At 40.3% G+C, this 13,099-nt stretch overlaps 1 protein-coding gene across 15 annotated transcripts in view; it reads left to right on the top strand.

The window, feature by feature from the left end:
- TBC1D5 (TBC1 domain family member 5) overlaps window positions 1–13,099 on the top strand; it is a 546,098-nt gene that overhangs the window by 481,989 nt on the left and 51,010 nt on the right. For all 15 annotated transcript variants that reach the window (XM_082684967.1, XM_082684972.1, XM_082684966.1 and 12 more), the window contains one exon: window positions 6,362–6,525. In XM_082684967.1, coding sequence (XP_082541093.1) covers window positions 6,362–6,525 — 164 coding nt within the window. The remainder of the gene's footprint in view (window positions 1–6,361; window positions 6,526–13,099) is intronic.

The following is a 13,099-nucleotide window of genomic DNA, read 5'->3' as shown; positions in this document are numbered from 1 at the left end:
CTCCTGCCTGCCATGCTTTAACAGAGGCTGTGTCAGCCTGGTAGGGGAGGCCCCAGCTGCTTTGTGAGACATGAAGCCCAAAGAAAAAGCTTTCAGTCTGTGATGATGATTGTGACAACAATGGTAAGAAAATGAGACAATGCCAGCCCTGATTTGGAGAAGTCACCTTGTGTGTTCCTCAACACACTTCCTGCAGAGTGTCAAAAAGCAAGGGGAAGTAGAAGCCAACCAAAATAGTGGTAGCAACAAAAAACTTTCTAACAATCTAGGCTTAATAGGTAATAGGAGAAGTTGGAGAGCTTCGTCAGAGATACCATGCCTGTTATAGTCTCCTATGTATTTTAAGAGTAGATACATCTACAAGGGAAATAAAATGACCATTTAGACTTTCCCAAGTATCTGTTTTCAAAGTAATGGAGTATATTCAAGAAATGAAGTAAATATTAACACTTCCAGTGATTCTTTGATTGTATGTTTCATGAGATTTTATATTTGTATCTTTGCCTTTAAACCATGATTGTGTGGGCTTTCTTATGTTTTTGAAGAAAAACACTGACTATAAAATGAATTCCCATGATTTAAGTCAATAAATAGTGTTTGCAAAATTATTGGAAAGTTCCATTTTACATCTCTCAGTGCAGGTTGTAGTCCAAATATGTACCATGGGAGAATTTGTTTGTCAAGACTTAACTCAAAGAGCTTACTGAAAATTATTTTTGGAAATTGCCTGGCTACCCCAGAAACTTTTTTCAAGAGATATTTAGGAACCTCAAAGCTTTAAAATATGGGTACACATACACACACAGACACACACAGACATTACTTCCAAAAAGAATTTAGAATTTCCAGCAACAGAAATATACAAGTATTATCACCTAATGGCCCATTAGGAAAGAAATTAGATTTCTTAAGTTATTGCCATAAGCATTTTTAATATTTATACTTGTGTGTACATATTATGTTGTGGATATGAATATGCATACAGATATGCACACATAAATATCATTGTATAGCATTTGTCAGGTTGTTTTAAAAATTAAAAAGGGAGAAGAAGATCAAAAATCTCCCTGTTCAGATAACCATCATTGATTTTTTTAAGCGGAGGAGGGGTAGACAGGTAGGGAGAGAGAAAGAATCTTAAGCAGGCTCCACACCCAGCATGGAGCCTGACACAAGGCTCCGTCTCACAATCTGGAATCATGACCTGGGCTGAAATCAAGAGTTGGACGCTTAACTGACTGAGCCACCCAGGTGCCCCCACTGATAACATTCTTAAGGCAAAACTAAAACATAGAACCTTAGGCCATCCCTATTAATTAAAGCCATTATATAGAAAAAAATCCTCTGTTTACTCCATCCCAATGGACTTGTTTCTGCCAGCCCATTTCCCTAAAAGTAACCATTTTTAAGTTTTTTGTAATTCCTTCTAGGAAAAAAAAAAATAGATTTTAAATGAAGGAGTGACGTGTAAGTCACATTAGCACAGTAACAGCTCACATGTCTGGAGATGACTCCTCTCTGGACCTTTAAGAACAAAGCTTTGACAGAAATGCCCCAGTGCAGATGACAAGCAACAGGCTGGTACAACAATGAAAAGAGAGGCCAAATTAACTAGAGTTAATGATAAAAGGGGTGAGAAGAAAGACTGAGAAACCAAAAGCTGTTCTCGTGAATGACCCTATGTTGGCCACTCTGCTTCTTGATGAGATATGATCATCATGAAGCAGGACAGTTTCATTGTGTTCTGGATAATCACTTTAAGAAGTCAGAGAAACATATGATAGGTAAAAAAATTGGTGAAGCATCAGTTAGTTAGAAAATGCATTTTTGTGGAAAAATTAATTCCAGAAGACATTGAATAAATGAGTTTTTGGACTGAGAACAAAAGCAGAATTTGCCCTTTACTTTCAAAGACCTCATTCCATTTTTCTTCAACTTGAGATCACATGTGCCACAGCCCACCTGGTATAGCCCTTACCAGGGGAGGAAGGGGTGCAACTTTCCCCACCATGGGCTCTGGAGTTGGGTCTGGGTTTGAATTCTGCCTCTGTCACTGCCTTGCTGGATGACTTAGGGAGGTTACGCACCCTCTTATCTGGGAAGAAAAAAAAAAAGAGCAGCTGGTTCAGGGCAAATCATTAGAAGTTTCCACAGCCCCTGTCCCTCCATAAGGACTCAAAAGTGCTATCTGCTCGGGTGGTGGTGATAAGGGTGGCACTAGTAGGTGTTCGTTGTTGTTGTTGTTTTCCAACTACTTCTGGTTTTCAGAATCAAATAATGAAACAGTCAGCTCAACACCTCTGTCTTTTTTTTTCTTAATCGTTACTCCTGATATCCTATAACCACATGTTTGCATGTGGGCACATCCAGCAGTGCTTAGACTAGACTGTGGTCAGACTAGAGCAGGTCTGCTCCAGGGGCTCCAGGTGCAACCTGCTTCCGCTCACTGTCCTGTGACACTACAATGTGTGTTTTTAATGTGTAAACATCAGTCGTCTTGCTGTCTGTCATTCAAGTCTGTGAGGTAACAAAATATCACCAGATAGGAGCCAGACATATCTCATTCCCTCCTGGGTCACTTAAGTAAAGTCAAGGTGATCCCCTTTCCATGGCCACAGCACTGGGCTTCCCAGGCCTTTCCCTTTTGGCTCTTCCGAGCTATGCACTCCCACCAAAGACCCCCAGGCTTCCTAGCCATGTGAACATTTTGCCTTTGGGTGTCCCATGTCCAGTTCCTCCGGCTAGTCTCCAGTTTTCAGGGGTTCTGCCTGTCCATGTAGGAATTCCACCTCCCCTCCCAGTGCCATCACTTACTTCCCCTGGAGTATCATGAGAGCAGAATCACAAAAACATGATGGTGCTCAAGACATATTTTCTCCATTTCCCCCTTTCATCCCTCCCAGCCGTTCTGTAGTGAGGGCTCTTCATGAGGTCTGGGATGCTCATTCAGTCAGCTTGGGCTCTTGACAAGGACCTCCACTGACACATAGCGCTTAGGACACAAAACTTTCATCGGATGTTTCAGAGAGGAAAAGAAGACGCAAGATTTAATATACCTAGACACATCCATATTGAGTCCAAAAGGCACCTCTGTGCACTTCAGAAAAAGCTCCCGCTTCCCTGCAGGGGCAGCTCACGCCAGGACACCATCTTCACAGGCGGAATTCTAGAGCAGGTCCTGGACGCCCGCCGTCCCGCTAGACAGTCTTGTGTGTGTGGCCTGTGTGGTCATCCTGTGCTTAGAGCTGGTTCACTGAAGTCTGTGGGAGGAGCAGCCAACATAAGAATGGTCCTAAGAGGGAGGAGGACTAGCAAATCTGCTACCCGCAGTACCACATGTTAGACTCCCTGCTCTAGATTTGGGAGTCAGTGCTGTGCTAGTCACGGTTTATGTGTGCCTCATTCTCTGAAGTGCTCAGCCACACTGAGCTTTTCATGCCCATTACCCACTCGGGGTACAAGGCATGTAAGAAATAGACGTCTCACTTACAGATGAGAACCGTAGCTGATGAAGGCTCAGTGAATTGTTCAGGGCCCCACAATTAGGTAGCCACTGGGCTTAGACTCAAGCTTAGCTGTATCAGACCCAGCAGGTACCAGTTTGAGGAATTCTGCCTTGTAAACAGCCTTAGGTTCAGCCCTTAAAATCTCTTGTGTGGGCAGGTACAGGAGATTGCCTTACTCAACCAAGCTCCTGTAATTCTTGTGCTGCTTTCCTCCTTCAAATCTGTAGTGACTCCCGTCCTCTGCTGACAAGCCTGAGAACAAAGTGCAGTCATTGAGCTCCCTGGCTCTCTTTAGAGCCTCCTCTTCCCTCTCACCCTTCTCTCTCTAGGACTGGATGACCAAGAGGGAAAATAAACTCACATATAGGGTACCAGCAACTTCTAGAAAGGATTTATTTGATTCTTCTTGCCCCCAGAAAACCAATGAAATAATTATCAAATGAAAAAGAAGCACTTGGGGCTCCTGAGTGGCGCAGTGGGTTAAAGCCTCTGCCTTCCACTCAGGTCAGGATCTCAGGGTCTTGGGATCAAGCCCCGCATCGGGCTCTATGCTCAGCGGGGAGCCTGCTTCCTCCTCTCTCTGCCTGCCTCTTTGCCTACTTTTGATCTCTGTCTGTCAAATAAATAAATAAAATCTTAAAAAAAAAAAAAAAAAAAGGAAGCACTCTGTGGGACACTAGTATTGGTGTCATTTTCAATTATATATGGATGGCAGGAAGCTCCAGCGGGTTTGGTCAGGTTCTGCCAGAGCTAGATGCTTCCAGTAGTATTTACCGGTTGTCTTGATAAATACTGTGTTCTCTGCCAAAAATGACCCTTCCTGAGCCACTGCCTCCACCCCCACTCCTACCACCACCACCTGCTCTTCAGGCTTTAAGATGGCACGCATACCTCTCCTGGCCTGAGACCAGCCAGAGGCTCCCTCTTCTGTGCTTCCAGAGTCCTGTTGTTTACACCCTGTTTGCTTTTATCACCTGGGATTGCAGGCTCATTAGTGTGCATACCAGTCTGTATTTTCCTTGCACTGCTATTTTTAGGAGCCCTTAAGAGCGCCTGTTGCAGTCATCCCTCATTCTTAGTGCTCAGCAGAGTTTCTGTAGGCATTTCATAAGCTCCATCTGCATGGGGCTTGTCCCCTGGTGTTTGGTTATGAGTGACAGAATATGTGCGTGCCAGTGGTGGCCTAAGAATTGGGTCTTTATTTAGTATATTTAAAAATGCCTGCAACCTAAAATAATTCTCAATAATTGTCATGAGTCAGGATTTCTGAGAAATAAACTGTAAGACAAAGATTTATGGGCAGGAAGCTTTGGGGGAGGGGGCGGTGTGTGCCGTCCAGGTCAGCATCTGGGGAGTGAAAGGAGCAGCATCGAGCTGAGGGAGGAGTTGAGCTGTTTTGCAAAGCTGGAACTTCTGGGGCTGGGCTGGCCCTTTGGAGCTACTCCTCTTGAGGCAAGAAGGCCAGCCTTTATCCTCCTCCCCCAGCCTGTCACTAGATTGGAGCTAATCCCCTTGGGAAGGGACAAGACCTTAGAGAGAGCAACTCTCTTCAGCTAAGGGCTGTTTCCAAAGAGAAATTCCTAAGAACCATCATCAGCCAACACTCCCAGCGGCTGGGAGAAGAAATGCCTTGGCCCTGAGCGGGGAACTTGGGCAGGACACCACAGCAATATATTGAAGAACATGTGTCTGACAATAGGCTTTCCATTTTAATGCAATAAAGAAATGATTAATGCTATTGCTATTGGTTAAAAACTTTAAAAGGTTTATAGAGAGCTTCAGAACCACTGCACAGCTTCCAGCCTACAAGCTTCTTAAGAATACTGACTGCTCACCTCAGGAGCTGTCCAGGGGAGGCCTGGGCCATGGACTGTCTCATCCATTTGCCCAGTGTGTCATACCAGTGTTGTCGCCTTCTGTGTGTACAAGGCATGGAAAGGGCAGGAAAGTCTGATAGTCCTTTCTTCTGTCTCAAGGCAAGACTCCTCCTGGTGCCTAGGCTTTTCCTTCAGATGTCCAGATGGAAGACCCCCTCATTTCCTTGGGGGACATGTTCTGGTGACTCCATTTTCTTAAGGTCTCAATGTTTGGGGTTCCCAAAGAGAACAAAAATGTTAGTAAACTAGTTCTATAATTGAGGGGGGAAAATGTATTTGGAGCAGGGGTTTTCTGTGAGACGTAGGCCAATCAAAACCTTTCCAATACTACCACTAATTTGGGACTTGATAATTCAGAGATAGATTCTGATAGGAGCTGAACTTAGTGTTATCTCTGAAAAGGTCATTTGCTAAGCAAACTAAGAGATGACGGGGTCACAGATGCACCCACTCTGATGTGAGAATCAGCCTAGAGAGAGGCCCTTGAGCCAGCACCTTGTCCCATTTTTCAGATACTTCTCCCATAGCTGGAGGGGAGCCATGTATCTGTTGCACAGTTAGTGAAAAGGAAAGACGCTCTTTCAAAAAACTGCTGAAGGATTTAGATTTTTTTAATATTAATGGTATAAAGCATAGTATAATAATTTCTGGTTTCTGTCCCTAAGGATGATTCCTTTAGTGAGGGGAAATCCATCTCTCTAACCTGTGATGTCTAAAAATTAGAACTTTTCCATTTTCTGTATGTGACTATCATAGCCTAAATTACATGTGGAAAAGTATAGCGGCACTTCATGTTTTAAAAAACTGGCAGCTCTTCTGATACATAAAAATGCATGCATTTTAATAACTCCACAGTGTCCTTATGTTGACAGTGTGAACAAAGAAGTATAGTAATTGATCCTTTATTAAAGACAGTGACTAATGTCACTTAGTGAAAAAGTCTAGTGTTTCATTATTGCCTCTTAATTTTTCCTACAGGACAAAGTTCTAAAACCATCAGTTCATCCCCAAGCACGGAAAGTTTGCCTGGAGGAAGAGAATTCACTGGCTCCCCACCTTCATCTGCTACTAAAAAGGATTCCTTTTTTAGCAACATCTCACGTTCCCGCTCACACAGCAAAACTATGGGCAGAAAAGAATCTGTAAGTATTTAAGGACACTTTTTCTTTTATCCTTCATCTTCCTCTAGAGTACTGCATTTGTTAAAACCTCTTTAGTACTAAGTTTTATAAAGGTCTTAACATGTCGACAAATTAAAACAATTTCATCAAAATATTTTACTTTTATTATTATAAGTTAATAATAGTTTAAGGCCAGTCTGCATCGCACTGGGAGAAAAAAGGAGCATTGGTTTAAAATGAGTTGAATTCCAGATCTCCATCCTTTCTTCCTCTGTAAATGCTTTTTTGTCAAAGCCTGTGTTTTTTTCTAAATTGTAGCAAGTAACATTATACCAAATAATAGATTAAGACCTGTATAAAACAAACCACAGTGTTTTTTCAGTTTTATTTTATTTATTGAAAAGTAATTTCTTTACCATTGTTTTTTAAAGTTTTATGCAAATTACTTTTAAATGGTGGTAAACTGATAGCTGCTCTCTAAGGTCCTCCATAAGGAGGGCACTTGTGAGGAGCTTGGAGTGATGAATGGAAGTGCTGAATCACGGTATCACACCTGAAACTTAACACAACACTGTGTGCTAATCGTACCAGAATTAAAACAAAAGAAAAAAAGAAGCAAGAGGATTCCATTTCCCACTCTGGTAGAAGACTGGAGGTTTACTCCTCTGGAAAGTGTAAAACAGAATGTCTTGGACTGAGCGAGGTCAGGCACATTTGAGTATGCTCTACCAGAAGAGGAATGATGAATACATTTGAATACATTTAAATACTGAATCTGAGATCCCCAGGCTTAACCCCACTTGCTTCCCTGAATACCATTACATCTGTCCCTTCAGGGAAGAAATGAGAAAAGTTTTTTCTAGATAAAAGTTAGAAATATTTAAAAACACAAAATGGACTGACGTTAGGTGTTCTCCAGGGAAACAACCAGTTCACGTTAGAGTAAACCCACCCTGCACAGCTCTGTCCACACACGGAACTTTCTCTTAGCTTTCAGTTTATGCTGCTTTATATGAGTAAGACAGCCAGGGATCACCAAATACTTGAAGAGAGTATCTGTTAGTTAAAGCCCGCCAAAAGCAAATAGAAAAATCTAACTGGGAGAAAACAGTTTATATAAGGGAAGAAAGGTTGGGGGCGGGGAGAAAACATTTATTCAGAGAACAAGAACAAAAGCTATTAGAAATTAAAATATGATATCTGAAGTGTAAAGCTTAGTAGAAGAGTTGGAATTGATAAAATTGAGGAACTGCCCCCAAGAAAACAAAATATAAGACAGAAATGGAAAGTAATGGAGACAAATAGAAAAAAATTAGAGAACCATCCTAAGACGCTCAAAATCTGAAAAGCAGATGTTCCAGAAAGAGAGAACAGAGAAAATGAAAGAAAGGACATAATCAAAAATACAATTAATTAAATGTTCCACTAATGAAAGTCCTGTGTTTTCAGATTGAAAAAGTCCTAGAAAGTCCCACACAAGTAGAAATAAACCCACACCCAGATACATCACTGTGAAAGGTAGGAACTCTGAGAACAAAGAAATATCCTCCAAATTTGTAGAGTTGAGGGAAAAGAAAGATTTTCATCAAAGGATCAGGAATTAAAATAGCTAAAAATCGCCCATAGGAACACCAGAAGCAAGGAAGTGAGGAATACCTTTAAAGTTCTTTTTTTTTTTTTTTTTTAAGATTTTACTTATTTGACAGAGAGAGAGAAACCACAAATAGGCAGAGGGGGGGGGGGGAGCAGACTCCCCGCTGAGCAGAGAGCTTGATGGGGGACTCAGTCCCATGACCCTGAGATCATGACCTGAGCCGAAGGCAGAGGCTTAATCCACTGAGCCACCCAGGCACCTCTAAAGTTCTAAGAGAAAATTACTTAAGTCTTTGATTCACTAACTGGTCAAATAATTAAGTGGGAGATTAGAATTAAGCCAGTTTCAGATAATCAGGATTCAAAAATGTTTTTCCCATGCTCCCATTCTCAGAATCCACTGGAAGATGTGGTCTACGAAAATAAGGACATACACTAAGGAAGGGCAATACCTGAGAACAAGGAAATAGAGTATACAGAGCAAGACAAAAAGATTCCCCAGAATGATAATATGGGGAGATTCCAAAACTAAATAGAGCACAGCTGTTTAGCAGGTCTAGAGAGCAGCAGGCCAGCCCAAGTTGGAGCAAGGCAGAAGGTTCTAGAAAGTTTTCTCCAAAAAGATGCTATTTGGAGAACAAGTAATATATTTGAACAAGTTAAGAGATTTAAACTAGGGGTGAGTTTGGTTTTGAATTAATGATAACTTTATAGAAACCACGCCACTGAAACACAGGACAGTTTATAACTCCAAAGAAAAAAGAGTGTCAGAGAAAGGAAGAAAGATTATGATAAGCCTTATAACTGAGCCCTGACTAGAATTTACATAGACGTTATAATGAAAGCCTATTAACTGTTAATCTAATCAAAATTATGGTGGGGTGGGGGGCATCATGGTGAGGATGACTCAGGTAGCTGAGCATCCAGGTCTTGGTTTCGGCTCAGGTCATTATCTCTTGGTCATAGGATCGAGCCCCTTGCCAGGCTCAGCACTCAGCAAAGAGTCTGTTTCAGATTCTCTCTCTCTCTCAAATAAATGAATAAATAAAATCTTTTTTTTTTTTTAAATAATGATAAAATTACTTGGAGAAGGTTGGGTGTGGGAACTGTGTGTTTGCATCGGGAAGGGGGCAAGCAGATGGTAGTGGCCAATAAACCTAAATCTTTATCTTCCACAGTGAAAAATAAGGGTAGTTGTCTCTAGAAAAAGTAAAGAGGGAGCACTATAAGCTAGAGTTAGTGAGATGAAAAAAAAAATGGGTGAAAGAACTGAAAGTGGTTCCTTCTGGAGAGCAGGAAGTGGAGGGCGGGGCTATGTGAAGTGTTTTTCATAACAGGCCTTATAGAACCATTTGACTCTTCGAGGGTTATATATATAACATAGATTAAAAATAATAACTAAAAATCACAACAAAAACAGAATGTAATAAATTAGAAGAGATGTCTGCCTATACAAAGAACATGTCTAGGAAAAACCAGAGTAAGGAATAACAAATAAAAAAGGCATATGGAGACCTGTTTCATTTGCATTTTATTATGTTTTGGTGGCATATGGATTAGTCTACACCAATTAATTACTTTTCTTTATGGTGATAACTGTAACTTAAAACTGAGAAGTCAGGCAAAAATAGAAATAAAATAGAAACAGAGTTAAGTCGAACTCTCTCTGTAGACCTGTTATATACCAGGAAATGGAATTAAAATTATTAAATTGTTATTAAAATTATTATTCAAAATTTAATATATTCTCTAACTGTGGGAAGTAAGTAGGCAGAAATTTTTAAGAGAAAGTCCCTGGTTTTTCAATAGGTCATCTGATGATTTTATGAAATAACATCATCCATGCTCTTTGCTAGGTAATCCCCCCATCCTAAGGCACTTGGTACAGTCACACCTCCTTATCTCCCGTGAGCAGTCAGAGCCACTGGACTATTTCTATCCAGTGATTGTAAGGGCAAGTGATGTGTATGTATTACCACTATGAGATCATCCTCACCTCTCCCTTTCTCTCTGTCAATGCATGATAGACACAAAGTATGAGTGAGAAATAGCCTGTATTGATTATGCTGAGATTGTTGCTTAGCACAGCCTAATGGTATACAGTTGGAAAATGTTGAGCTGGGAACCATTCTCCCATGGGAGCCACATACCACCATTGCCACTGCCACCCAACTCGCACTGGAGCCCATGACTGGGCCCCTATCATCCCTGGGCCTTTCTTGCTTTCATTTTCAGCCCAGTTTGCTATGATACAGGGACATTCCATGTCTTCAAAAAAAGTTCAAGATTGTTTTTCATTAACCATGATCATCAGTTTCTCACATAAACAAGTACCAGAAATTGAAGCAAAGATACCTCTTGTTTTGGATCCCCAGGGCCTTAAATTCTATGTACCTTGCAGATTTCAAGATTCCATTTATCTTTTAAAGTGGCCCAAGATCAAGAAGGTGTTAATGTCAGTTAGCAAAGGTTAAAATAGCAGTGGAAAATAGACATTAAAACAAAACAATCTGGTAGCAGCTGTCTACCTAAGTGTGGCAAAGTCTGCTTACAAGTTGTGGTTCTACTCATTGAGAAATGATTTTCAAAATCACTGTGTGTGACATATTTTGGACAAGCATCATATCTTAGGTCATAAATATCATCTTCTTCTGTATCATAGAAAGCCTTTCTATCATCCGCAGACTGCCTCCTTTAGATGAAGATATATCACATTTCTTCCTATCAATGCCCCTGCTTTGGCCATACATTAGAATACAAAACTCAGCTAAGTCTTTAAAGAGGTAACACATTAAGCTTTGTGCCATATGTTTATGAAAGATGTCACTCTACTTCCTCTCTGAAATGTGAGCAAACTAGTGGGAAGTTTTAAAAATTGACCTTTACTTCACTGTCTGTAGTAGTGTTTTTTTGAGGGTTAGTATCTATCCATGAAGACAGTTTTCCCTCTGTTTGTTTCCCAAAGAGCCTGTAGGGCCCACCTAATTCAAACCCTGGTTTTCGTCAAGCTCATTTTTTAATCTTGAAAACAAAATTGAGAATTTTGATACTTTTAATTTTCCATACTTTATTTTTCATGATAATGTAGATGACATCCAACACTTAGTTTTCTAGAAATCTATTTTAGTTGGTCATTCATCTGACTGTTAAGTAATTTTTTTACTTGTTTTAGCACTCTTAGTCATGTTCTACAATTGTTGCCAAATCATTTTCCAAGAATATCTTTGCTAGCATTCAAGAATAGGAAAAATACTGAACATAAGAAAAGTTCTAAAATTGATTTGTATGTAAGTTCTAATATTTAATCACACCAGCCAAGTAAAACTTTTTTAAAGTTCCTGATGAACTATAAGACGTTTTGCTATGCTTTGTGATAATTACATACCAGTCTCCAAAGATCTTAAGTTATCCATGGTTCAGAATCCTCTCTAAACTATACGAATCAGAAATTGTCCGATCTAGAAATCCTTGCATGGAATAAGATGTGTAATGAACTGTGCACCCCCTGCAGGGTCCCAGTGCACTAAGGGCGCCCATCATCTGTCTTTGTGACCCCTGCATGCACCCATCATTACCTTTGGGTAGTTTGAACATATGCCATGGTCATACTAATATAATTATTTTTATAATATGCATTCTTTATGACAGCAAAATTACAAAAAGTGTCAGATGTATGAAAACAATTTAAAAACTGACTCATAGTTACTTCTGGAAGTATAGAAAACCTGAACATTAGCAAATTACTTCTAGTTATGTTCTAGGAATTGAAAGTTAAGACATACCTGTATAAAAAAATAAATGAAAGTAGTCCCAGTGAGGGTGCTTATGGTAAAATTGACAGAGAGGGAAACCCATCAACAGTTACATAATAATTAAACTAAATAATAATATAACTCATCAGTGTGAGAGACTTTATATGGCTTAATGCCAGCGAAGCAGTGGAGATCATAATTAACATGGATTCAGAAGGTAGACAATTGTGGGTTTTCTTTTTTTGTTTTTTGTTTTATCTAGACAGGCTTCATGTGAGAGATCAGACTTGAACCACAAACATATTTCTTTTTTCATTAAATACAACTATTGTTTTCCCTTATGAAAAATCCAGCAACTGCCTAAGACAGATAGTGGTGGTGGATACTGAGTAGGCAGTCAACAATGTCTGTTGTGGGTGTTTTCTTCTCCCTCATAGCCTCTGGCAGAATGTAAAGTGGTTGGGATTATAGCAATTTGCTTGTGGTAAAAATAAAAGAAATCATTATCTCAAATGAGGAAATTTGTTGCTTGTTGTTTCAAATAACAAGAGTCCTGAGAAAGACGTCCTGCTCTAGAATTGGATGATTCAGCTGTTCACTGACATCACCAACTTTTCATTCTGCCATCCTTAGTGTTTTGGCTTTGTCCTCATCTCATACCCATCATGTTCTCTAGAGGGCTGCCACAGAGGCAGGTATATATCCTGGCATCCCCCCAACCCCTTCCCGCCCATACACACACATCTTCTAGAAAAGTCTTTATTCAGAAGCTCCCCAGCAGGCTTTCCTTCTCCCTCCCATCTCATTGGTTGGCCAGAATGAAATCCCATGCCCATTCCAAAATTAATCTCTGATAAGAGGAAACTTTAGAGAGAAGTCTGTGACCTTGCAGAAAGGTGGTGGAAGGATATACCTAGACAGCTAGATGAATCATCCCTGAAGTATTAATTGCCAAAATGATTTCTCTAATCCTTCCCTGAAGCATTTGCCTTTGAAAAGCATTTGCCAGTTCTGTTGTCAGTGATGTTTCATTGGTGAATTTTTAGGGAACTTGAGTTAGACTGGTAGTTGGAAGAGAGAAATTGAACAGTGGCATTCCCAGGCAGCCAGAATTTTCCTAGTTATCTGATTTCCTCTTCCATCAGTGATATATACTTCCTAAGAACATGTATTGTGTGGAAAGTATTCATTATAACGTATTTCCTGTGACATCTGAGTGGAATTGAAAACTGGCCTCTCTAGAGTATATC

The sequence above is a fragment of the Mustela nivalis genome, assembly GCF_964662115.1.
Source record: "Mustela nivalis genome assembly, chromosome: 1".
NCBI lineage: Eukaryota > Metazoa > Chordata > Mammalia > Carnivora > Mustelidae > Mustela > Mustela nivalis.
Note: the sequence above shows the minus strand (reverse complement) of the source record. Positions and strands in the feature narration are given on the sequence as shown.